The following is a 26,032-nucleotide window of genomic DNA, read 5'->3' as shown; positions in this document are numbered from 1 at the left end:
ACACACTCACAATCTATCTTCTACCCGCCTGCCAGGGGCATTATTTCAAATCTGATCAACCTCAATTTTCTGCTTAAATTTCTCCAATGTCATTCCTTCTGCAAAGAAAAGCTAAATTTCTTTCTTTGTTTTGTTTATTTTTTAACATAAAAAATTAATATTTTTACATTATTATGTTACTGTTTGCTTGTTTTACTGTCATGAAGAATTTTCCATATTCATATTTTCCTGATTAATATTGCTTAGTGTGGACTTACGTACAAAGAAAAAACCATTGTTATCAATAGCTGAAAATCAAACAAAAGAAATAAATTTAAAACTCAAAGAGAGGCAATGGTCATATCTATCCTATAGTGCTTAAACATTTTTTTTCAGGGGAGAGTGTGAATGCAGTACCCCACTATCACAAATGATGCAATCGAGTTTCCCACATTTGGGGAAATCCAGGGGTCAGCACATCCGGAGTGCAATGGATAAGGATCGCCCTGGGAAAACACCTTCGTGATCATGGTATCTCCCTGCCAGGTAAGTATAGTGCTTAAACTTTTAAGCACAGCATACAAAACCTTTCAGACACTCACCCCTGCAACTTCACAAACATTACTGCATATAATTCTCCCCTTTACTTACTACATTTTACTTTTCTCCAATGCACCCAACTCATTCATTGACTTATCCACCATTGAGTACCTGCAACTAACAACACCATGAAACATCAACAGCCCAATGAATTCAGGTTGAATGAATAAGCCTATAAGTGGTTTTCTACTTGTCCAATCTCATGTGTACTAGTTTTGTCTACTTCCTAGGTATAATGAGCCAGTGTTACCTTTTCTTATTTTTCTGCTCTCTTTTATTCTTAAGTGTCTCAGATTGCACAAAAAAGTTCAAGTTAACCCCGTTTCACATACTCCTACTTGCAATGGAAAGTGAACCTACATTAACACGTCTGAGAAACAAACGACCCTCCATGGTGGTGCACAGCACTAAGAAGCTATGAAGCCACTGCAACACAAGTTCGATCCCTACCCTGGAGGTGATCCACATGGCATGACAGACCTCTCCTGACCTTCCAGCTGTTCTCCTCGGCAGTGTATTTCAGTCCATCTGCCTATCTTGTTCCCCACTCTGTCTCAGGTGAATCCTCTTACCACCCAGTACCTCTGGCCTGTACCCCAGTGCTGTATGCATAAATAAATCATTAAAAAGAGAGAGAGAAAGAACCAGCAAGCTAGGTACTAAGCAGAAAAAGCAAAGCTGAAAGAGGAAGAAGAGGGCCACGGGTAGTTGGTGGAGCCAGAGTGGTAAAAGAGAAGAAAGAGCAAATAGTTCAAAATGTCCAAATGCCAGAATCAATTTATCTGAACTCAAAATTCCTCTGGTCATTGTAAACCTAGCACAGTTTTTAAAAGTGTAATAATAGTCCATAAAAAATGTAACACATTTCCTTTAGTATTAAAAAAAATCCATAGGTGCATACCAAATAAATGGTAACATCACATTTAATAGCCCTTTCTTTTTCTGTTTTAATAAATACCCATGAAGCCAATATATAATTGATACATTTGTTTTTAAAAAAATGGAAAACTTTTTTTAAATCCACATGTTACAGGTCAAGTTTTAGCAAAACACTTTTTTTTTTTTTAATCTCACACCTGAAAACATAAATTGAGTATGGAAATTCTAATCCTTTTAAGCCCAGCAGCATCAAAGCAAATAGTCATGATCCCTTAAGAGGATAAATATGCCCATTTTAATTAAAAATTAGATTATGTGACTGGTGCAATTTTTGCATCTGTATTGTGAGATCTGTTTATATGCCCCATGATTTTCACTAATGAAAAACTGAAAAGGAATATAATTATTTAATACCTATTAATAGGCACATTCTTCAAAGATCTGTACTTTGTATACACAGAAATTTAAGCTAAGAGAAATGAAGTCCTAGCACATGCTACAACATGGACAACCTTAAAAACAATGTGCACAGTACAAGAGTCAGTTACAACGGGATATTGTATGATTCCATAAATAGGCCAATTCCAAAATAGATAAATCTATGGAAAAGAAAGTAGATTATTGATACCTAAGGGTGTGGAGGGATGGGGAGGCTGAAGCAAATGATTGATGACTTCTTTCAGCAATGATAGAAATGTTCTAACGTTGATTATGGACAGGGTTGATCATGCTGGTGAATATATTAAAAACCACTGAATTGCACACTTTATTTGGATAAAGTATATGGTCTCTGAATTCTAGCTCAAAGAAGTGGTTTTCAAAAAAAAAAAAAGAAAAACCTTAGATTATCACTCCTCTCTGTACTCCATACTGTAATATATTTAAAAAGATGGCAAACATAATTCCAACAATCAACAGGAGAAAAGCCAGGTGACAGATGCATTAGCCTGTCTGTGCTACTTGTTCAACATTGATGCCAGCACACTTCCTGGCACTAAATCCTACTGATTCTCAGACTATCATGGATTTCTTGAATGTTTCTGAGACAAAGTAAATTTACAAATTGATTTGATTTTAAATTTATGGTGAATATTTCCTTATTTTCATGGAAATATAATTTTATTTGCATCAATACCTGAAATGTAGCTTTAAAAAATTTTTACTTATTTATAAATATAAAACTGGGGTACATACAGGCAAGAGGTGCGAGGGTGGTGGTAAGAGAATTCACCAGAGACAGAGTGGGGGGTGGGGGACAGGACAGGCAGATAGACTGAAACATTGCTGAGGGGAGCAGTGGGTGGGTCAGGAGAGGTCTGCCATGCCATGTGGGCCACCCCCTGGCCAGGGATCGAACTTGTGTTGCAGTGGCTTCATAGCTTCTTAGTGCTGTGTTTTAACCTGTTGTGCCACCAGAGAGAGGCCAAAATTGTAACTTTTTATTGATAAGTATCAATAGCATCTTAATACATTGTTTAATAAAGGTAAGTTGAAAGTTTTCCACCTGGGGCCCTCCCTGGTGGCACATATGGCTAAATCACAGCACTGCAACCACTTCACAAGTTCAATCCCTGGCCAGGAAGGTGACCCACATGGTGTGGCAGACCTCTTCTGACCTGCCTGCTGTTCCCCTCAGCAGGGTACTTCATTGATCAGCCTGTTCTGCTCCCTATTCTGTATCTGGTGAATCCTCTCACCTCCCCTGCACAGCTGGCCTGTACCACAGCTTTAAAAAAAGAGAAATTTTCGGCCCTCCCTGGTGGCGCAGCGGGTTAAAGCACAGCACTGAGAATCTGAAGCCGCTTCCGCATGAGTTCGATTCCCGCCTGCCGCCTGCCCGGAGGAGACCACATGGCGAGCCAGACCTCTCCTGACCCGCCCGCTGCTTCCCTCAGCAGTGTACTTCGTAGATCTGCCTGTTCTGCTCCCCACTCTGTCTCTGGTGAAGCTTCTCACCGCCCCTGAGCCTCTGGCCTGTACCCCAGTTCTGTATGCACAAATAAATAAATAAATCTTTAAACAAAAAAAGAGAAATTTTCTACCAAATAAAGTTCATATTCTTACAGTCCAATTTTATCTTCTTAAATTCTGAATGTGCTAACCAACTGTGCAATTAATTAACAATGTATACATATATTAAATCATGTTCCACACTTTAAATATATAAAATTTTGTATGTCTACTACTCTTTACAAAACATTAGAAAAAAACTAGATTGTATATAACCTGGCTACATATATATACATATGTATATAAACATATATACATTTGTTTCTAAGTAAATACTATGACTAAATCTTAGCAGAACAATATTTGTTAACATCAGAAAGCATATCATAAATATATGCACATATGAATATAAGTTTTAAAATATATACAATTTTAACACGATCTTTGGTGTTAATCCAATGTCACATTAATAGCAGATAAAACAACAAAATTTTAAATTCATAAATTTTCTCTATTTTCTGTTTAGTCATAATGATCTGACAGCTTTGTAGAGGGCAGTTTGTTTTAAATTCAAATCAATGAAATATCATTTGCTAAGGCTAGATATTTTCAGTTAGACATTTTTTCAAAAGGAACTATTTAAACTAAGTAACTACAATTCCAAATGGTTTTCTGCTTAAAACATTTAAATCCCTAGGACAAAATTTGGCCTACTGGAGATAAACATATTCATCAATTTTTCTCTGGAATTCTCAATAAACACATTATACATTCTCCCTAGTGAGCCTACATTTCAAGCACATGTAAATCATAATCTTACCTCTAAATGGTGGATTCTGAACCTATTAATAAGTGAGTTATAAGAAGCGATTTTCAACATTAATATCAAAACATCTATGGAATTCTTATATTTATTTTTTCTAAAGGTAGCAGTATGATTTAAACATATGTTCAGTTTCACAAATTAAAAATACATAAGGGAGAGCAAGTACTGATAAATGTCCATGCAGAAAAAAAGAATAAAGAACTAAATAATAGAAATAAGTCATCTCATTTAGATAAGTCAGTCTCTGACCCTAAAAATAAAAAGATTACAGACTAAAATAAGCTAAAAGTTATTGAGACTTTATTAACAATTTCAATATGCCCAGAAGAGGTGTATTTCCAACCTCCATTACATAACTATCTAAAAATGATATGAGGTATACACTCAAAATAGCTCATAGTAGCAAAGAAGAGTTCTTCAGAGGATCAGAAAACTATCTGGCCTTAATCAGAGTAAATGGTCAGACAATCTAAAGTAGCCAAGTGCAAAGGGTGGCCCACTGCCTAACTGTATTTTACTATCCAAATACATACAACTGGGCACTCTTGTATAACTTCTGTCATTTGATGCAGAAATTAGAAATCCATAGCAGATAAAATAATGAAAATGTGAAACATCAGGAGCCCACTGGGCATTGCCTTTTGGGAGAGGTACGCTTTATAAAAATAAATACAGAAGCTAATGCAAATACCCATGATAACTTTGTTAACCATACATAACATTTTTTTTTCAGTAATTTCATTGACACTAATCATATCCATATATATTTTTACACAAAAGTTTCTATATTTGCACAATTCCTAGTATATTTTTAACTCCTTAAATATATTTGGGAATCATTCCAGACCACAAGACTCTGAGGAATTGCAGTATTTATCAGACTAACATGTCAATGCTTATGAAAGCAGAACCATACAATGTTGTTTTTATTCACAACCATGTCATAAATAAAATTTCCTGACTTACAATACCAGGTAGATGAAGTCAATTAACAAAAGTGTAACTGTAAAAAAATAAACTAAGAAATTTTTACTTCACAACACAGAGAAATTTTTTAAAAACTAGATTCACATTATCATACTCGTTTTCCAGATTCTGACCCCATACAATTTATACTCTCTCCACAGAATTTAATGTATGCAATGGGCACACCACAGGTGAGGCATGTGTTAAATCCTTAACAGCAAATTAAGATAAAATATCAAGACAACAAAGGCTAGTCCTTTTAGCCAAGATAAAATAAGGCTTCCATGTTACTTATTATTTGTTTATTATAACTGATTTTTGCTTTCCTTTTTAAATACTCATTAAAAATTCAAAATACACTTATCATAAAATGATTTAAGCATGCTTCTAACCAATTGTAATTAAAGTATAAAAATCTAACATAGCACAGTGTAACCAAAGAAAACAGGGCTTGAATCTCCTCATTCATTAGATGAGTGATCTTGACAACTTAAGTATTTTGAACCGGTTCCCTCTTTTTTTAATACGCAAAAAATAATAACAATATCTATGGCAAGGAATTATTCTTGAAGAGAAAGAACTGAATGGATTTGAGCATCGTTGTGTTAAACTAGAAAAAAATAGTGTTATTCAAGTAATAATTGTGCCAAAAGAAAATTTCTGTAATCTATATTGTAATAAATCTGTTTCTTTATGTTTACCTTTCAATTAAAATAAATTAAGTAAACAGTTATTTAAGTAAAGTGTGAAAATAGGGGTCTCTTCCTTTATAACTATTTGGATAAAAGGACAATGAATGTATTTTATAACCAAGAATGATGACTCTTTACTTTTAAAATACATTTTTTAATATTTCTAAATCTTACTTTTAGTATGTATTTTGTTAATACATATATGTGTTCAATTAAACCTTGTGAAAAGAACTTGGTAAAAGGAAAAAGATAATTGTTAAATTTCTATGTCAACTCAAAATCTTTTTTTCTTATTTGGTTCATTTGATGCAAATATAATACCAGTATACTATATTCTTTCTCAGTGGTACTTATAAATTATCATTTTTCTTTCATTATATTTATTACTTAATGAGACTTTAGGTAGAACCAAATATAGTTACAATATTAAAAAAAAAAACAACAACAAAGGAAAAATACTTGTAACAGGCCATACCTAGTAATAAGAACAGCATTATCGTGGTGGGCAATCCCATTTTCTGGAATGGTGTTTCCATCACTTTGGTGGGAGAGAATGGATTTCTGCCATTTACAGAAGCTATCGAGAGACTTGTCTGCATGGTGGTTTATCTCCAAGTTTGGCTGCAATACAACATGCATACCAGAAATGTTCCAAACAAATTACTAAGGTCAGTTGTTAAAACTTTTGAAGACTAAAGTGGGACTATAATTAGAATCAGTGGTTTCTAGGAAAAATCTCTTGCCAATTTTTATCTCTGTATATCTGACCTGATTTAATTTAGTGTATTATTAAAGACATTCTTTCCAGTTTCAATTTTAATGATAATGTGAAAATATCTGTTTATCAGCATAAAAACCAACCAAAATCACATTATAAGGTCTTCCATGAAAATGCTCATCTTTATACTGAAACATAGAACTAAAATACATATTAGTTTTAACATGACATCGTACATATTTCTGCAAACTATTTAAAATTTGCTTAATATATTAAATGCTTAGAGCTAAAATGTCATATTCAACTAGAACTTCTTAAGCAGAACAGCAATCAATCAAGTATATTATTTTACATGTATAATTCTATAGTCTGTCTGTTAAAAGAGTTTTAGGTTTAAAAACTAACTCATTCTTACCTGATCTTCTGTGAGAACGATTAAGCGGGCCACTATAATATTCACAACGTTTCCTAGGCTGGAATCACGGTAAAGTTTGGCAACCTGACCTCCAGAAAATAAGAAAAGACACAAAGTCAGACAAAAATCATATGGTAACTGTTTGATATTTTTTAAAGAAGGCAAAACAATTCTTCATTAATTTAACCACTGTGTATATTAAATAGATATTTTTGATACCAAACACTGGACTCTGTCCTAAAGATGCCTCAGTAAACTGTTCATGGTATGTCTACCTAAAAATAATTTTTCTCCTAAAGATAAGCTACAACATAGTAATTAAGAGGATACACTGATCTTTCAAGTAAAAACCTCTCAAAAAAGATTTAACATGACATGTTCAAAAGTTAAATTATCTAAAAAAAAAAGGGAACAATAAAGTCACCTTTAAATTTATTTTCTATGAAAAATATTAATAGACAATTCGTTCTCATTTTAGATAAGTAAATTCTTAAAATCATTTTTTCACAGTAAGAATCCATGACCTTTGTCAAAACAATGAACTATTAAGAAAAATTATTATATAAAGGGATCAAACTTACAATATTCATCACACTCAAAATGTAATGTTCAATGTCTTTGCGGCCATGGTAGCCCACCATCATTTTGTCTGCCACTACTAATGTCTCCACAAACCGCTCAATGCTTACTGATCTCTTCTCTCTGTGGTGGTTATGTGTGCCATTAATTGGTAGTGAAGAAGGAAAAGCAGATGTATCATTTAGCCACCAAGGTTTGCCACTTCTTAGTAGGTCTACAATAGAAGTAATGAATAGTTCAGATGGGTTCACTATTTAAACAGGCTTGTAGATTTTTCATGTAGACATCTCTAACAAATTCTCTAACATAAAGATTATTTAAAGGAGAGAGGATGGAGAAATAAAATAGTGAGAAAACTAAACTTTAAAAAGTTTTCAAAATAATCATTATCTGAAAAAATTAAACAGTAATAACATTCAATTACTCTTGCAAACAAAATTATCTGAGTTACCTAATTAAAAAGAATTTTCAAATAACCATTTCATATGATTCCAGTGAGTGGTTTTATCATAAAACTTACATTTTATCATTTTTATTATATTATTTTTTTATTGAGATAACACTGGTTTACAACACTATACATGATTTAGATGTATTGGTTCACAACTCTTCAGCTGTACATTATGTTACCATTCCACACCATTCCCAATGAACTTTTAATCCTCCACCAAAGTCCACTAGGCCTCCTCCCTATCATAATATTTTCACATATGGACTTTAACAAAAATTTTAAAGTTATTTTAAAAGCAACTACTAGAGAATTAAATTTCTAAACAGCCTAAATCAGTTCTTATGAGGAAAAGTAATGTTGCAAAACTCTCTTACATACATTTGAGAATTTATTTTATTTATTCTTATTGTACAATTCAGTTGACTGCTTTTCACTTTGTATCTGGCTTCTTTTAAATAAAATTGTATTGATCTATCACTGGTTTACAATACAATATAAACTTCAAGAGCACAGCTTCACAACTTGATAGATGATACACCTCACCACACACACTACCAAAGTCCTAGTTTATTCATGCTACTAACTTGACCCTCTCTACCCAAATGTCCTACATTTTTCTGAGTCTGAGTGTGTGTGTGTGTGTATTAGTTCTCTGAGTATTAACCTTAAGATAAAATGCTTTTATTAAACTTTCAATTAAAGCAAGTCAACTGCTATAGAAGTCTCAATTCCAAAATGAGGTGTTTTTTTTTTTTCACTTTACTTTGCAATGTACAATTATTTACACTGATAGGTTACCCAACGTATTCCTTTTCCACATCTATAGGTTAAAAACTGCTAAGTAAATGGCACCACAATGAAAAGTAGAACATCATGATTCTAGCATGGCACACTTTACATTTTAATGTGGATTGCAGTTTATCTTTTGTTCCTTCAGTACAGAGGACACCTTTTAGTACTCTGACATTTGTGAACATTTGTGTTCACATCTCATCTTCATTTAGTAACTTGAGCAGGTACAAGTCCTCTGCGTTAACTTACTATCACATCTTTACATTGAACAGGAAATCGTTCTAGCCTCCACTTAACTGGAAATCTCATTAAGCTCCTCCTCTTGTTCACTCCTTTGTGTGATTCTCACCCCTTGGGGATGGAAGGGTCCTGTGACTTGCTCCAAGCCAACAGAATACAGCAAAGATAGTGGGGTGTACATGGTTACATGTACATGTGCACATAATTATGTCACCTAATGTAGTATCTCTCTTACTAGAGTCTTCACCTTGCTGGCCTAGAAGAGAGTAACCATGCTGGTGAATCATTCATGACAAGGAATTGCATGTGGTACCTGGTAGACAACTACTCAAAAAGACTTACACCTTGCAACCACAAGGAAATGGATGCCACCAACAACCATGGGAGTCGGGTAGTGAATGTTTCCCCAGTCAAGGCTCCAAATGAAAACTCAGTCCTGACTGAAGTTAAGAAGGTAACACATCCATGCACAGAAGCTGGCCCACAGAAACTCTAATATAATAAGTCTGTTGCTACAGCATTGGGTTTGTGATAAGATTAATATACAACATCCAAAATCATTTCTGTATTAATATAATTCCAATTTCTTTTGCTCAATCTTTTGTAATCATAAAATCACTCTTTTATTCAAATCATGCCAAGTCTTCCTTTCCTCTGACTAGACAGTTTCCATGTCTAACTGGAGGATTTAATTATCATTATTTTGATGATTTTCATTTCTGTAATTCATTGTGTTCCTCCTTATGTGTACTTAAAATATTGTGAAAATAACTAGGGATGACTGGATACAAAAATACTTTGCCATCATGCTTCTCATGTCATAGCATTCAGGATAAGGTAGTTATTGCTATTATCCTGATTGTTTCCATAATTTTCAATTAGATTTGTTTTATTGTTAGTTTGCTTGATTGTCAATCAGACTACAAATTCTTTGAGTAATAGGGCTTTATCTTTTCATTTATTAATGTACCTCAAAGACATTTCACACACACACATATTAAATGAATAAAAGTGAAAGGGATAACATCTTCAGTTTCATTTGTAAAATTAAGCTAACCCAGAATCATTACGAAACAGCATTTAACTTCTATAACTGCTAATTGACTGCTTAATGTTAAGATTAATGATATTTGACTAATAACTTTTTATTATAAAATAGACTACATAATTGACATGTTTCATTTTATTCAAATGACTTTGTTTTCTTTCAAAAGTATTTTCAAATGATACTCATTATACATGTTTTTTTCAATTTAATTTTGAATAGAATATAAACCACTACAGAAAACATTTTTCCACAAAAAAGCAAAAACTTTTCCCTGAAACCTAGTGAAAGAATTTCTTTGCCATATGAAATAAGATTTTAACTTTCTGATCAATCCCAAAATTTTTTGAATATATACAGCCAATGAAGATTATCCTGCTGATGTAACTTATTATTTTTGCCACTGTAATTAGTACTTTTTGATAGCTGATCAATGAATTTATTTGTTTGTTTGACTGCTTATTTAGTTAACTGCCTCTCCTTGCCAGAACATATACTCTAAGGGAACTTTTCCTACTTTATTTATTGCTGCATACCTAGTAACTACAAAACCTTAAACATATGTGTTAAGCAACTATTTATGTAATAAATACGTAATATTATGTCTCTATACATTCATTTATCTCTGGGGGTAATATAAGAATGATTTCTTTTTATCCTGTATTTTCTAAAAATAGATATTCCTTTCGGGCCCTCCCTGGTGGCACAGCGGGTTAAAGCACTGCACTAAGAAGCTTAAGCCACTTCCGCATGAGTTCAATTCCCGTCTGCCCTGGAGAAGCTCCACATGGCAAGGCAGACCTCTCCTGACCCACCCGCTGGTCCCCTCAGCAGTGTACTTCGTCGATCTGCCTTTTCTGCTCCCCACTCTGTCTCTGGTGAATCCTCTCACCCTCTGCATCTCTGGCCTATACCCCAGTTCTGTATGAATAAATAAATCTTTAAAAAAATATATATACCTTTCATAAAAGTTTTGAATTGATATTTTGAATCTAATTAGAATGTAAAGTTAATATCAAAATGTAATAAAACAAAATTCAAAAGAATTTTGGTATAAACATGAGTTCCACTGAACACAGAACACTTTATTTTCAATAACCTCTAATAACACTCCCATGGAACTTAGGGAATTACTGCTATATTCCAAGCACTACTGGGAAGTTAGTAAAATGTTTGAAGGTGTGTAACACATTGCAGATTTAGGAGACAGACTTGACTAATGACAGAAAGACAAACTTGGAGACAGACAAACCAATTAGAGTCATTACAGTCAACTAGGCAAGAGATAATGAGGGTCAGGACTAAATGCACCAGTGTTAAGGATAGTAGAGATGGCTAATGAATGAAGCAGGTTAAAAGCCAGGATTATTTAGGAAATGATCTCAATACGCCAGAGGAAGTGTTGTAGAAGAAAATCTTTCCCCTAAAACATAAAATGTATAATGGCATAGCATGAACTTTGGCATATAACTCTGAAAAATAATGGTCTGCCTGAATCAGACATTTAAAAATATATAATGTTATTTTAATTTGCATATTCTTCTGCTGCTCTTCTCCAGGACAAATGACACCCATATCACTGGCTCCACTGTGATTTTGCAATCTCCATTTTTTTTCCACTGCAGCAGCACTTATCATAACTGATGCTTTTTGAATCTTTACACATACTTCCATCATAGGATATCATGTCATATAACCAGTTGGTTTACCTCTCTATTTGGCCATTCCCATTCAGACTCCTTTGCCATTTACTTGCTTCTCATGTGTTAATCTCTAAATTCCATGTAACTCTTGTGTTATTACCAACTTTCCTTTTTTCTCTTTTCTTTTTTCTTAATTATATTTTTTATTGAGGTAACATATATTGTACATGATTTAGGTAACATATACTGTATATGATTTAGGGATATAGGCATAGGTTTCAGATGTATGTTATCACATTCACCATCAAAGCACCATAGTCCACTGGGCCCTTTCCATCTTTGTTTCCTACCCCCACATTCCCCCACTGGTAACCTTTATTCTACATTCAGACTTCTAGGTTGTTTTCTTTCTTTCTTTTTTTGTTTACATTTGTCTGTTCCTTTGTTTTGTTTCTTTAGATTCCACATCTGAGTGAAATCATCTGGTATTTGTTTTTCTGATAAGTATTTTTTAAGTAATCTGAATATCAAAGAGTTTAAGAAATATTCCTCAGAATATGATGAAATCTTCACTTTTTTTTGCAGAAAGTGATTATTATGATCAGAAAATGAGAGGTGTCGTGTTATGATAAAAATGACTGGAAATTTTTATCCATAAGTAACATCATTTTTAAAAGAAGTTGGACATAGGCTAAATTCTGTTAAACGTAAGATAAACTGTTTCCATAATATTTAGCTCCATTACTCAATCTAAAGACCAGCCAAACCTTTTCATTATTAACTATGAAATATTATCTCATTCTTAAGTGGACCCATTTTAAATGGTGTTTTTCTAATCCCAGCCAATCTTGACCAATGAGGACTTTTCATAATGAAAAGCCTCAGCCATTATTCAAGAAGGGAGTAAGTAGAATGACAGCAGTCCATGAAGAAAGAATTCCAGAGAAAACTTACACTCATGCAGAAGAAAAAGTCTTATTGGATAGGGAGAGTAAACCAAAGGATGATGCAGTCCCTACTTCACAAGGCAAAGTATTCCTTGTTTACTAATCTACTTGCTGAGCCCATTCAATCTTTAGAAAAATTAGTTGTTGGTAAACCTTTTGTTGTATTAAAATGGAAGGTACTTCTCGAATACTGTTCCTGAGGTTCCAGCTATTGGGACTACATAGGACAAATCTAATCTTTATTTTTAAATAGCCTTTACATGTGATAAAGTTATTTCAATAAAAATGATAGCTACAATTTTGCTGAATGACCGATGTATGTAAAGAGACGTACTTAGGTTGAGTAATTTCTCCAAAGTTCCTATTCTTTCCATTGTGCTATTCCACAAATTCTCTAAATTTTTTAATCTCATAGAAAACTTAGAGAAATTGAGGGTAAGTGGCCTCCTAATTCCCTACCTCTAGTCTTGCCCTTCTCTATCTAATTCAGGCTCCATACTGCTGTAGGGTGGGTACTCCTTCTAAAATACAAATATACTACTACTGCTTAAAATCTCTTAATAGGTTTCTAGCACCTTAGGATAAACCAACTCTTTAACATGTTTTACACACCCTTTATATGTCTTTAGCTTTATTTGTCTCTCATAATAACTCCCCCCACTATAATGATTCTAACTTTCTACATTCTACATCCCTAACTTCGTACATTCTAATATCCAATTACATGAACTATCCAATTACATGAAGTTCTGGAATGTGATATGCTCTTGTTTGATTCAGAACCTTTACAACTGTTGTATATTCTATGTATAACACTTCACCTTCTGCACTCTCCACTTATACCCTACTACCTTCTTTTATCCCTCAGACTTCAGCTGAGAAGTTAGTTCCTCCAGGAAGTCTTCCTTGATCACTAGAGTCTGAGTGTATTGTCCCTACTCTATTTACATAGCACACTAACTATCACTAATTTTGAATATCACCTTAATACTCTTCCAGTTTATGCAAGTTTTTATTTATTTTTGTTTGTTTTTTTAAGTTGAACTTGGTTCCTGGCCATAAGTTTGTTTCTTCAATTTCTTCTGCAATTTTTATTTTCTTCTGTGCAACTTCTTCTGGTTTAGGAACAATCTGCTCTTTTTCAGTAAGGATCATCTTGATGTGGCAGGGTGAGCTCATGTATGGATTAATCCAACCATGAGCTCTGTAAGTTCTGTGACGCATCTTAGGGGCTTTGTGAGCTCAATTTAATCTAAACCATTAAATTCAGCATTACTCTGCATTTTTAAGAATGTGTAGTAAGAATTCAGCACTCTTTTTGGGTTAGTGACCCTGCATCCAACCCCATTGTTTGGACTGTTTTTTTTTTTTTTTTAAGATTTATTTATTTATTCGTACAGAACTGGGGTACAGGCAGAGATGCGGAGGGTCAGAGGATTCACCAGAGACAGAGTGGGGCACAGAACAGGCAGATCGATGAAGTACACTGCTGAGGGGAGCAGTGGGTGGGTCAGGAGAGGTCTGCCTTGCCATGTGGATCTCCTCGGAGCAGGCGGGGATCTAACTCGTGCAGAAGTGGCTTAAGCTTCTTTGTGCAGTGCTTTAACCCGCTGCGCCACCAGGGAGGGTGTTTGGCCTGTTTTTAAATTCCTGACACTAGCACAGAAACATCACACTCACCAAACAGCACAGAGTACAATGGAACAGCTTTGCATGAAAGCTATAACTATTATCTGTACTTTTTTTTAAAGGTGACATTTATTTTCCTCTTTAAAGAAAAAAAGTCAAGTTTTACACAGTATTATATTTTAAGGGCTTCTCAAAGAACTTCCAAAGTTGATTTAGTACTACCAAGTAGTGACATTTTCAAGAGGATTGTGGGCATTATCACTCTATTCTCTCATGTTCCTTTTTTACTTTTATTATTAGCATTACCAAGTACCAAAAAAGTGGGGAAGAGTCTCAATCCAATACAATATGCCTTCTAAATGTCACTCACACACTCACCAGAAACCCCGCAATGAGAGTGGTCATACAGATGTCGCTGCCGAAGGGTAGACTTTTTGTAAATAACATGAGGATGGCCATTTTCATAACTAAAATGTTTAGAATCCTCTGTTGTGTTTTTTAATGGTTCAATAAAATATTCTTCATCTTCTGTAGCAATAACACCATGCTAAAAGAAAAAGAAACAAAGAATTTGCCAAGAAGAATCATTTAAAGTATTATAATACAAAAATATCAAAAATAAAATAATACCTCTCAAAAAAGGTTAAAACGTGTAAACAGTAATTTAGTGATTTATCTTTACTGAGCATAACAACATATTTTTCTGCTCTTTAAAATGATGTGGAAATACCTCTGCCTGCCATTTATTGATCAAAACATGAAACATCATTATTCCTCTAATATTTTCACAAAGAGAGCAAAGACCTCACTATATGTTTGCTAGGACTAACTTTATTTCCAAACTATTCACACAACTGAACTATATGCTCTGTGTTCACATATACGTTGTAACCATGTTTTGGCCAATAGAAAATGAACAAATTGTTACATACTACTGGGTCTGTAAAACCCAGTCCTTAAAAAGCATCCCTAGTGGAATCCTTTACTCTCTGTTCCCAGTACTACTGAATGTAGAAAACCCCAAAAACTCAAGGGAGATGGACACCAAAGAAGAAGAACCTGGTTACCTGGGTGACCTCATGGAAATCTGATTAGTGTAGAAGTTAACTTCAATTGTGATAAACGATTGACACTTTAAAGCTTTGTTACACTAATAAGTATAGCCGTCATTAATATAATCACATACACCCATGCCCAATCAGTAGATGAAGTAACAGGCATAGAAGTTAAGAACATGCTGAATAGGCCCTCCCTGGTGGCGCAGTGGGTTAAAGCACAGCACTAAGAGTTTAAGCCACTTCCACATGAGTTCGATTCCCGCCTGCCCCGGAGAAGATCCACATGGCTTGGCAGACCTCTCCTGACCCGCCCGCTGCTCCCCTCAGCATTGTACTTCGTCAATCTGCCTGTTCTGTTCCCCACTCTGTCTCTGGTGAAGCCTCTCACCACCCCTGAGCCTCTGGCCTGTACCCCAGTTCTGTATGCACAAATAAATAAATCTTTAAAAAAAAAAAAAAGAACATGCTGAATATTACATAGAGTTATATGAATATTATATAGTTATATGAAGAAGACAGAATTCAAACAAAGCTCTGTCCCTATTCTAGTATTGTCTAACTTCTACTTTAAGCCACATCCTATGCAATTCAGTCATTGCTCCTCTTTAAAACTTTTTCTAACCCTCCAACTGAGATTATTATTGGTATCAACTATTTTTAATTAATTTCACACTGCTTTGGAACATCTCAAGCATCTCAAGTCTTGAAACTATATTAAAATTTCATATAACTTGTCAACAGCATGTTTTATCTTCCCAAATATACTACATGTTTTGTAAAGATAAAGGTTACACTTCATATTTCTCTGCATCAGTTACAGCCATAGGAGAGGGCCACATGTCGTAAATGTTCGTGGACTAAAACAAGTGAGATAGTAAAAGTTATCTCCATCAAAAATAAGAACTTCTGTTCTTATGTAATAGAGTTTTCCTAAGTATGGCACAAGTTAGGACTGCTCTTAGTCCAAGTAATTTACCCTATAACACTGGGTAAAACAAACTCTCTTGGGTGTATTTCCTCAGCTGCAAAAATGAAAGGGGTTGGTGTAAATTAGTGGCTTTTAAAATAGCACTCTGGGGAGCCCTAAGGGTTCCATAGAAGTGCCCTCAGAGGATTACTTCTGACAACAAAGGGAGACCTACAGGACTTGGATTCCTGGGCTTGGGACTCAACTGTGCTTTTATTAATCTATATATTAAATGTCCACATAACATTTCATTTGAGAAAAGTGCAGTACCACTTAAAAAAGAAAAAAAGTTGAAAATTTCTGGCACAGATGATCTCTAAGGTCCTTCTGAATCTAAGCCTCTATAGTTTTGTTTAGGAAAATTCCTGTTAAGTACTACATGCTTGGAAAGAAAGACAAGACATAATTAGAGCGACTCTAACTTATAGATGAAGTTGGCAGCCACCTACACAAAATGAGGTAAGGAACAAAAAACAAATTAAACATGAGCAGTCCTTACTCATTTCATATTATGGTTTGCTTTACTTTAAGGATAATAGTCCCCAAATTACATGCAAATACTGATATTTATAACATAATAGGCCATTGAACAAACTCTAATACCTGAACATGAATAATGTTTCCAGAAAGATTGTGACAGAAAATTAAAGCAAGTCCCTAGACAAGAGAGGCATTAACTTGAAGTTTTGACAATAAGGAAGTGTACTAAGTGGGTCTAGAGCACTGCTGGTAAGAGTAGAGTACTAAAGTCACAGCAAGCTGGATCATCGGTGGAAAGATGAAGAAAGTTCCACACAAGAAACTCAGGTTGTAGGGGGAAAGTCAGAAGTCTGGTAAGTAAACAAAATATTTAATTTCAAGACCAGAAAGACTCTGGAAGGGCAATCAGAAAACTCTGTTATGTGCTCTATAAGATGTTACACACATAATCTTACTTAATCTTGACCCTTTTGAAGTATTCTGAAATATTCTCAGTCCCATTTTGTAGAGGAAAAACTGAGACTGAGAAAAGTCATATAACATTGGAGCCTGAACTCAACCATCATATTCTAACTCCTGAGTCCTCTGAGGAATTGTTCTGGCTTTATTTATCCACTCAACCAATATGTTATGAGTACTTATCACATGGTGGGTTTGAACCCCAGGTTAAGAAATATTAGCACAAAATGGGCTCTTCAATCTATGACCTCTCAACTCGACTTTATCTCCATCAAATATCTTTTCTTTCACTTTACCTTAAAAAGTCAGCCAGGGCCCTCCCGGTGGCAGAGCTGGTTAAAGCACAGCACAAAAGAAGCTTAAGCTTGTTCCACATGAGTTTGATCCCCGCCTGCCCCGGAGGAGATCCACATGGCCAGGCAGATCTCTCCTGACCCGCCCGCTGCTCCCCTCAGAAGTGTACTTCATCGATCTGCCTGTTCTGCACCCCACTCTGTCTCTGGTGAATCCTCTCACCCTCCGCATCCCTGGCCTGTACCCCAATTCTGTAAGAATAAATAAATCTTTAAAAAAAAAAAAAAAGTCAGCCAAACCCCAGACTTCAGCATTATCAATATTTGCAAACCTGCAGAAACTCAATTTCAAATATCCCATTCTTCTATTTTTGCAGTGCTATGCCCTCTAGTATCCAACTCCAACAATCGATCCTTTCATGCCGAGACCTACTAGATGCTATGTTTTCATCAGAAACTTACTTTCTTCCTAACACAGATTCAATTCCATCTTCAATTCTCTTCTGTTTCTCACTTCATTGAATTAATCTGACTAAATCAACCCTGACTAAATTAAATGTGCTCTTCACAGGGTATGGCAATTACATTCTCTGAAATTCACTTAGCATCACACTTTCCTAGATAAATATTTCATGCTTTCTCTTCTGTTTTTAATCCCTTAACACTTTGTTTTTCCATCTTCCATTCCAATAAACATCACATAACCTCTGACAGCCACAAATACTCACCTATCTGCATTTTAAGTCCATTTACATAAAACCATCTATCCTCCCAGGTAAGGACAATTATTGCACTTAAGCTGATGATTGCATCCCTTTTCATTTAGCCAGGACATCAGTAATGTTTCTGGGGCCTCCCTAGCAGCACAAGGGGTTAAGTCTCAGCACTATGAAGCTATCCACAGCCACTGCAGCATGAGTTTGACCCCCAGCTAAGGAGGTGACCCACATGACTCAGCAGACCTCTCCTGTCTCACCCTGCTGCTCCTCTTAGCAGTGTACTTCAGTTGATCTGCTTGTTCTGTTCCTCACTCTGTCTCTGGTGAATCCTCCGAACCACCCCCACCCCACACCTCTGGCCTGTACCTCAATTCAGTATGTATAAATAAATAAATCTTTAAAAACAAAAGAATTCTTGGCTCTACATAATCATTTCTTCACTCTACATAATCATTTCCATATTTAGCAAAACAAAATAAAAACCTCTTCTCATCTTTACTTCTTTCAGCAACAACTGATTATTACCTTGCTTCACCAAAAGTTCTTAAAATAAGTATATACTCATTTCACTTCTCATATTCCTTCGTAAACCTACTCCATTGGAATTTTGCATCTCTTCCAAAGCTCACCATGACTTCACTAAAACTGCCTTTCTCTCAAGGTCACTCATAACCTGCTTATTGATAAAAATCAATAGTCACTTTCCAGCCCCACTCTTATTTTGACTCAACAAGTTTTCTTTGTAAAAACTTCCTTCTCTTGTTTCTAGAATATTTGCCCAATTTTTCTTCAACTTTCTTATTTTTCTGTCATTTCCTTTCTCCTCCACATCCTTCTAACTTCATTTACCCATTGCAACATCAAAAGATTCAGTACTTAGATCTTTATTTTATCTATGCTCTTCCCTAAACAATTCCACATGAATTCCTGGCTTTAAATGTCATCTAAATATGTTGATCACTCCCAAGTTTATAACTCCATAATTCATATCTATTTCTCATACTCCAGACTTGCATATCCATTGGCCTATACAACATTTCAAGTTTAATATCCCCAACTGATTTTATAGTATATATCATCACCCCCAACCTATTCCTATATCTTTTCTAGCTCAGTTAATGTCTGAGTTTTTCTCATATCAATTGATGGTTGCTGTATTCTTCTATTCACAGCCTTCAATTTGGAGTTATTATTGATTATTACCCTAAGTCTTCTAAAACCTAACATCTGGCCCTCTGTTACTTCCATTACTCCCCCACTTTTCATTTAGTTCTAGTGATAGTAATCTTTTTGCTGTTGCTTGATACTTTTAATTTAGATCCTTACACTGGAAGATTTCCACCTAGAAATTTTATACCTCAGGGGTTAACATTCCCTTCCTATTTCCCTTAAAGTCTTTGCTCAGTATTTTTTCTCAGTCTTCACACATCTCAGTATCCCAGACAGTATAGTTTTTGTATATTTATCTTATTGTGAATCTCCTCCACATGAATCCAAGGTATAAGATAGGAATTTTTGTGTTGTTCACTGTTAACACTCTTAGCACTTACAACAGAACAATGCCTGTAATATGACAGGTATTTGTCAGTATTTGGTAAATGGATGAATAAATAATAGAAAAGAACAAAGGCAACTGTGGACATAGTAGAGCCATAAAGTCTAATGGTGTCACAGATCTTTTTTAACTAGGTACAGTCTTTAGTATAGTCAGGGGGCTTTAATATATTCAGAGATATTTTGTATATTCAAGATTATATTCAGAAAGATTGTCATAAAATAAGAACAGAATGTTACAAAGGGAATAATAAAAGAGCTTTTGAAAATAAGAAATATGAGTACCCTAATATTTAAATTGATTGAAGAAGAAGATAAAACCAGAATAATCTCAGAATTTAGAACAAAAAAAAAGAGAAAGATAAGAGAAACAGAGGATCATTTACAGAAATGGTGAAGGCTACATGGAGAAAAAAAATTTTAAGCAATTATTTTATTTCTCTAAGCTAATGAGCAATTTTTTAGTTGAAAGCACCCATCATATATCAAGTAGGAGCAAGAAAAGAAGACCTACAGTCTGTCATATCATCATAAAGTTCTTGAAACTGAAAGGAAAAAGAAAAGATCATATACTTCCACTGAGGAGAATAATTTAAGAAAAGCAAGGAACAGATTTCTATCTGCCATCCAAAGTAAACCAATTCTACTAATCATGGTTTTGAAGAAAAATTATGTTTTAACCTAGAACTCCATACACACATATACCTCCACATATAACTAATCAAATATGAAGGCAACATAAACCTTTCAAACAGGCAAGGACTCAGAAATTTTACTTCTTGGGACTTTTTTAAAAAGATTTGTTTATTTTTACATACAGAACTTGGATACAGGCCAAAGGTACAGGGGTGGCGAGAGGATTCACCAGAGACAGAGAGGGAAGCAGAACAGGCAGATCCACGAAGTACACTGCTGAGGGGAGCAGCGGGCGGGTCAGGAGCGGTCTGCCACTCCATGTGGGTCACCTCCCAGGCGGGGATTGAACTCATGCTGAAGTAACTACTTAGTGCTGTGCTTTAACCCACTGCACCACCAGGGAGGGTCTCGGGCATCTTTACTGAGGTAATTAAGATGTTCTCTAACAAAACAGGATGTAAACTCAGAAAAAGGAAGATGTGGAAATAACTTAAAGAAATCCTAAGATGAGAGATGTGCATTTGCTCATCAGCCTTTACTTCTTCACTTCTCACATTTACTATAACCAAAACCACTAAGTTCATCCTCCATGCCAATACAGCAATCCTCTGGCATTTCCTTTCTCAACTAGTATTTTATAAACATCCTCTTCTAAAACAGAAATCTCACCCAAACTCAATAAATCTTATTTTTAATACCATTAAATATGGACTATCTGTTCTACTAGATTCCAGGAAAGAAAAGATAAATACTTTAAATTTTCTCACCAAAATGTGATTCAAATTAATTCTATCTTTTCCATTCCCAGTGCCATATTCTACAGATAGGCCTTCATTTTATTATCTCCCACATGTTCTAACTCATTCTCATATCCGATCTCTCTTTCCTCAAATCTCACAACATAATCAGACTCTTTCTAAGCTTCAAATTTTTCATTTCACCAACCTGTTGAAACTATCAATGGCATAATTAAGGTAAATACCAAATTTAAATGGCTTGGTCAATGATCAAAAAGAGTATTTTTTTTTAATCATATTTAACAGTAAGTGTCATTTTAACATATGAGAAATATTAAAACATTTATTTTGGATAACTTATCTTTTATTCAAAAAGATAAATCTGTTTTGTCTATAAAACCTAACTGTTTACAGATAAAGACAGTGGTATTAAATATTTGCAATGTGCCTACTTATAGGGACTAAACTCAAGTCTTAAAATACAAGTCATCATTTTGACTTATAAAAAGTTACAGATAATGCAACTTTTCTGAACAAATTCTTATATACACCAATAAGGAAAACTTCCTCTATTGCATAGTTCTTGCTATTATTTTTAAATTTAGTATTTATTTAAACCTGATTCTAATTATGTGGCTTTTTTATATTGAAGTATAAATAAGGACATACATGTGACAAAATGAAGAAAATGAGTTGGCCATCAAAATGTTTGTACTCTTTTGCACAAATAAAACCTGAATAAGGTACAAACAGTAGAGAAAATGTAGGAATATGCTTTGTTGCACAACCATTAATATATGCAGGCTTGACCTATATACTTACCATTAGACTAGAATGGATGCAAATGCCTACCTACCTATACTCTTTAATCCATATTCTCAGAAGTGTAAGATTTATTATCAATATCCAAATGACTACTGAAAAATCATTTTAAAAGAGATATTGGTATAAAAGATTATGCTTTAAAAATGTACAATCATAAGTAGGTTGTACATAATTTTAACTAATAAAGATATTATAAAAAGAAACTTAAAGACAATTGTGTCATTGTTTCCAACCAATATAGACACATATGATATACATACACTTAAACTCCCACCAATGAATTTTATGTATGCATAAAGATATTTTGAACAGAAAATATAAAAGAAACCTTAAGTTTCAGTCATTCTTCTACTAAAAATACAGGGCTTTACAAGTTGTTCTTATTTTGAAAAATTAATCAAATATTATCAAAAAGACTACCAAATGCAAACAGAGCAGAAATAAAAAATGATACCTCCCCTACTTAAAACACGAATTTATATATACATAGTTTTTTCATCTGTGGAAAGACTTTACATTATGAATTTACTTCTCCATCAGAAATTTAAAATTATAATATCTACTTACCAACCCAACACAGTTGCTTAAAGCCACTTTAGTTGTACTACGTTGATCTTGCAAGTATCCTGTGTAATGACAGTTGTCTAAAAAATCATGTTTCCACTGGGGTCCATCTTTCCCCCAATATTCAACTGTAAAATGTTTGGACACAAAGTCTGTGTTGAGAGTCAAGTTTAGGTGAAAGTGCTTGCCATAGGCTGAAAGTTTAAAAAATAATTTAGATACTGCCTGCTGTGGGTCAATAGGGTCCATACTCCGTCTTCTCCTGGAGTGTTTATCATTTTTCACAGTAAAGCTGAGAAAAGCTCCATTTTGATCAACCCTTATTGGAATAGTTAGCTGGTAGTGTTCTAGATAAGTTAGGAATTCCTCTTTGTAATCACAAGGCAGAGAATCCAGAAAAAACACATGGAAGAAAAGAAAATTGAACAGAACAAAGAAGTAGCAGTGTAAATGACAATGATATCAATTAAAACTATGCACTATTATAGTGAGGTATTAACAAAAAAGTTATATTAAATAAAATCAAAGAGTAAAAGTTTCTAATCTAAATATGAATCAAGTCCTAATTGATACATTCCTCAAAATATGTTATAATTATTTGAAACGCTTACTTTTTAAATTAAAATATGGTTTCTAATAACTAAATTCTACAAGAAAACAATATTTTTTTGAAATAAAATACTTAAAATACACATATTTTAAAAAATAGCTTAATAGATATAAATCTGTTCATGAAAGGTTCCCAAGAGTTTACACAAAACATCTACAGCCTTATAAATAATTTTTTTAATCATCAGTTGGAATATAAAACACTCCAGTCACCTTGGGAAAAAGTCTGGCAGTTTATCAAAAGGTTAAACATGGAACTGGCATCTAACCCAGCAATTACACTCTTAGTTAAATACCCAGGAGAAATGAAGAAACAGAACCACATGAAAGTGTTCACAGAGACATTATTCAAAATAGCAAAAAGAAGGAAATAATCTAAACATCCATCAACTGATAATCAAATAAGTAAAATGTGGTATTCTGACAAAGGGGGATATTATTCTACAATAAGAAGAAAAGCAATACTGATACATTGTAGAATGTGAGTATATCTTCATAAATTATCTTCAAAATCAAAGTTCAGTATCTAACATGAGGCCATTACTCTAAGTGACAGGAGATATCACGATAACAAAGTATATGATAACATTTACATGAACTACCCAGAATAGGCAAATCTCCAGAGATGCAGATTACGGTTGCCTAGGGCTGGGATTAAAGGGGTTTTCAGTGAACCTGGGGTAACTGATAATGGGTACAGGATTTTTTTTTGCATCATAAAATGCTTTAAAATTAATTTGTGTGAGAGTTGTACAACTCTGTGAATATGCTAAAAAATCTGGACTGTACTCTTTAAATGAATGAATCATAAGGTGTATGTATTATATCTCAAAAAAGCAGTTAAAAATCATCACATTGGCAAAAAAAATAGAAGATTATATTTTCCTCATTTAGGTTTATTAAATATTACCAATTTGCCCTCTTAAACATACCTTCCTTTAACAAGGTGTGGCACTAAAGAAAATCAAATACCTCACTATCTATAAATGGAGTTTACCCACAAATAAAACTCCCATGAAACCATAGTAAAGTGGAAAAAATTGATAGTATTGATTTCATTTCTTATAAATAAAAGTCCATACTAAATGTTTTGACTTTGTTGATCCACTTTGAGAACCATATTTTGTACATAGGGATATATATGCATGTACATCAATATATAATAGTCTCCAAAATCTGGCTTATCAGACCAAAAAATATTATTTTTCTGTACATTCATGGGAGAGGAACCAAAAGTATATGCCTATCAGTCATTCTATAACAACTGAACTGGTCCATGAAAAACAAAGTGACATTCGGGGACCCCTGTTAAGGTATTTTCTATGATCTTCTATGATATGAAATTTAGGTCTAAGAATACTGTGAATGAAAATTACGGATACTTGTGAGTTAGAACTGGAAAAGTACCGTTTTACAAGGTTTATGCTTTTACCCAGGTTCTGACCTTAAAACAAATTCCTAAGCCTGGAAAAGCATTTTTTTCTAAGGTTCTATAATAGAATAGTCTTGTCTCAGAATTTGATTTCTTCTTTTATAATATAAAACTTTAGATTCCTTCTGAAATGAGCCTACCTGTAAACAATAAAAATTAATAAGTCTCTTAAAATTTAGGATCCAGAAGAAGATGCCTGTATTTATCATCTTCTGAGAAAGAACAATCAACTCTAAAACCTACTGGTTATTAAATACTAGTAAGACAAGGTAAACAGATTCTAAGGGCTGTTAGCAGTTAGGAAACTGACCTGACAGCAAACATCTCTACTGCTATTACTACATATAGCAAGACTCTACCCAAACTAAATACTCACAATATTTTCTTGTCATGTTAACAGCAATATTTTGTCAGTGTCAAAAGCACGAGTCCTACCTTGAGAACTGTATGAAAGCCTGTGGTCACTATGAAATTCCGATGAAGCCATGATGAGGCTCAAAATCCAGGTCACCGTCTTCCACAAAATTTCCATAATTTAGAAAACTGTTTGATATTTTTGGAGGGCTACCTATGTGCTAGAGAGTCAATACCATACCAAAATCGAAGCATAACAATTTATTTCTTTAAAACTTCTTGCAAATTAGTTAGTAGATGTTCCACTGTTTAACGGGTACTTTTTTCCAAAATCCCATACTTTCTTCTATAACTGGGTTCATTTTCTCAATCCAAAATGAAAAAAATAATGATGGTAAAATTTTCATAAGCAAAGTATTAAGTTGATTAGCTACTAAAGTATGGCCATTTTTTAACCTAGAAAAACAAACAAAAAAAATTTTAAGTTAACTGAAAAATATCCTGATGGACAGATCTATATTGCTGAATGCTTGCCAAAAGACATATACTATAAAATAACTTAATATAGTCAAATTAGACCACTGCAGTTTTTTATAGTCTAAATAAACATTCACAAGACTAAACACAGAACTGGAAACCTAAATGGTTTGCAGGATGCCAGCGCTACTGAATCAAAGGAATCTGAAGAGGAATTATAAAAATTCTTTTTTTAAACTTTGAAGATAACAGTGTATAGATACATGGAATAACCCCCTTTTGTTTAAAAAAAAAAAAGAGAGCCTGACTTCACAATCAAAGTGCATTTTATGTAACATATGTTTAGTAACTCATATCCAGACACTGATTTGTTCCTTTATGAGGCATCTTTGCATTTTTTTCCATACAAAGTAGATCCACAAATGCATAATGACATTTAGCACCTGTCTTGAGCAGACAGTAGCACAAACTAAATTTCTAAAAAGTTGAATGATGTATATTTTAAGCATTGACTTTA

At 34.0% G+C, this 26,032-nt stretch overlaps 1 protein-coding gene across 1 annotated transcript in view; it reads right to left on the bottom strand.

The window, feature by feature from the left end:
- ADAMTS6 (ADAM metallopeptidase with thrombospondin type 1 motif, 6) overlaps positions 1–25,216 on the bottom strand; it is a 217,283-nt gene extending 192,067 nt beyond the window's left edge. Inside the window, exons 1-6 of the mRNA XM_004678267.1 lie at positions 25,120–25,216; positions 22,647–23,011; positions 14,730–14,898; positions 7,607–7,818; positions 7,026–7,109; positions 6,368–6,513 (exon numbers count right to left, since the gene is read on the bottom strand). Of these exons, the coding sequence (XP_004678324.1) occupies positions 6,368–6,513; positions 7,026–7,109; positions 7,607–7,818; positions 14,730–14,898; positions 22,647–23,011; positions 25,120–25,216 (1,073 nt within the window). The remainder of the gene's footprint in view (positions 1–6,367; positions 6,514–7,025; positions 7,110–7,606; positions 7,819–14,729; positions 14,899–22,646; positions 23,012–25,119) is intronic.
- Between the last annotated feature and the right edge of the window lie 816 nt (positions 25,217–26,032).

This window comes from Condylura cristata, unplaced genomic scaffold, assembly GCF_000260355.1.
Source record: "Condylura cristata isolate star-nosed mole 26May11 unplaced genomic scaffold, ConCri1.0 scaffold00007, whole genome shotgun sequence".
Lineage (NCBI taxonomy): Eukaryota > Metazoa > Chordata > Mammalia > Eulipotyphla > Talpidae > Condylura > Condylura cristata.
This window is presented reverse-complemented; position numbering and strand designations above follow the sequence as displayed.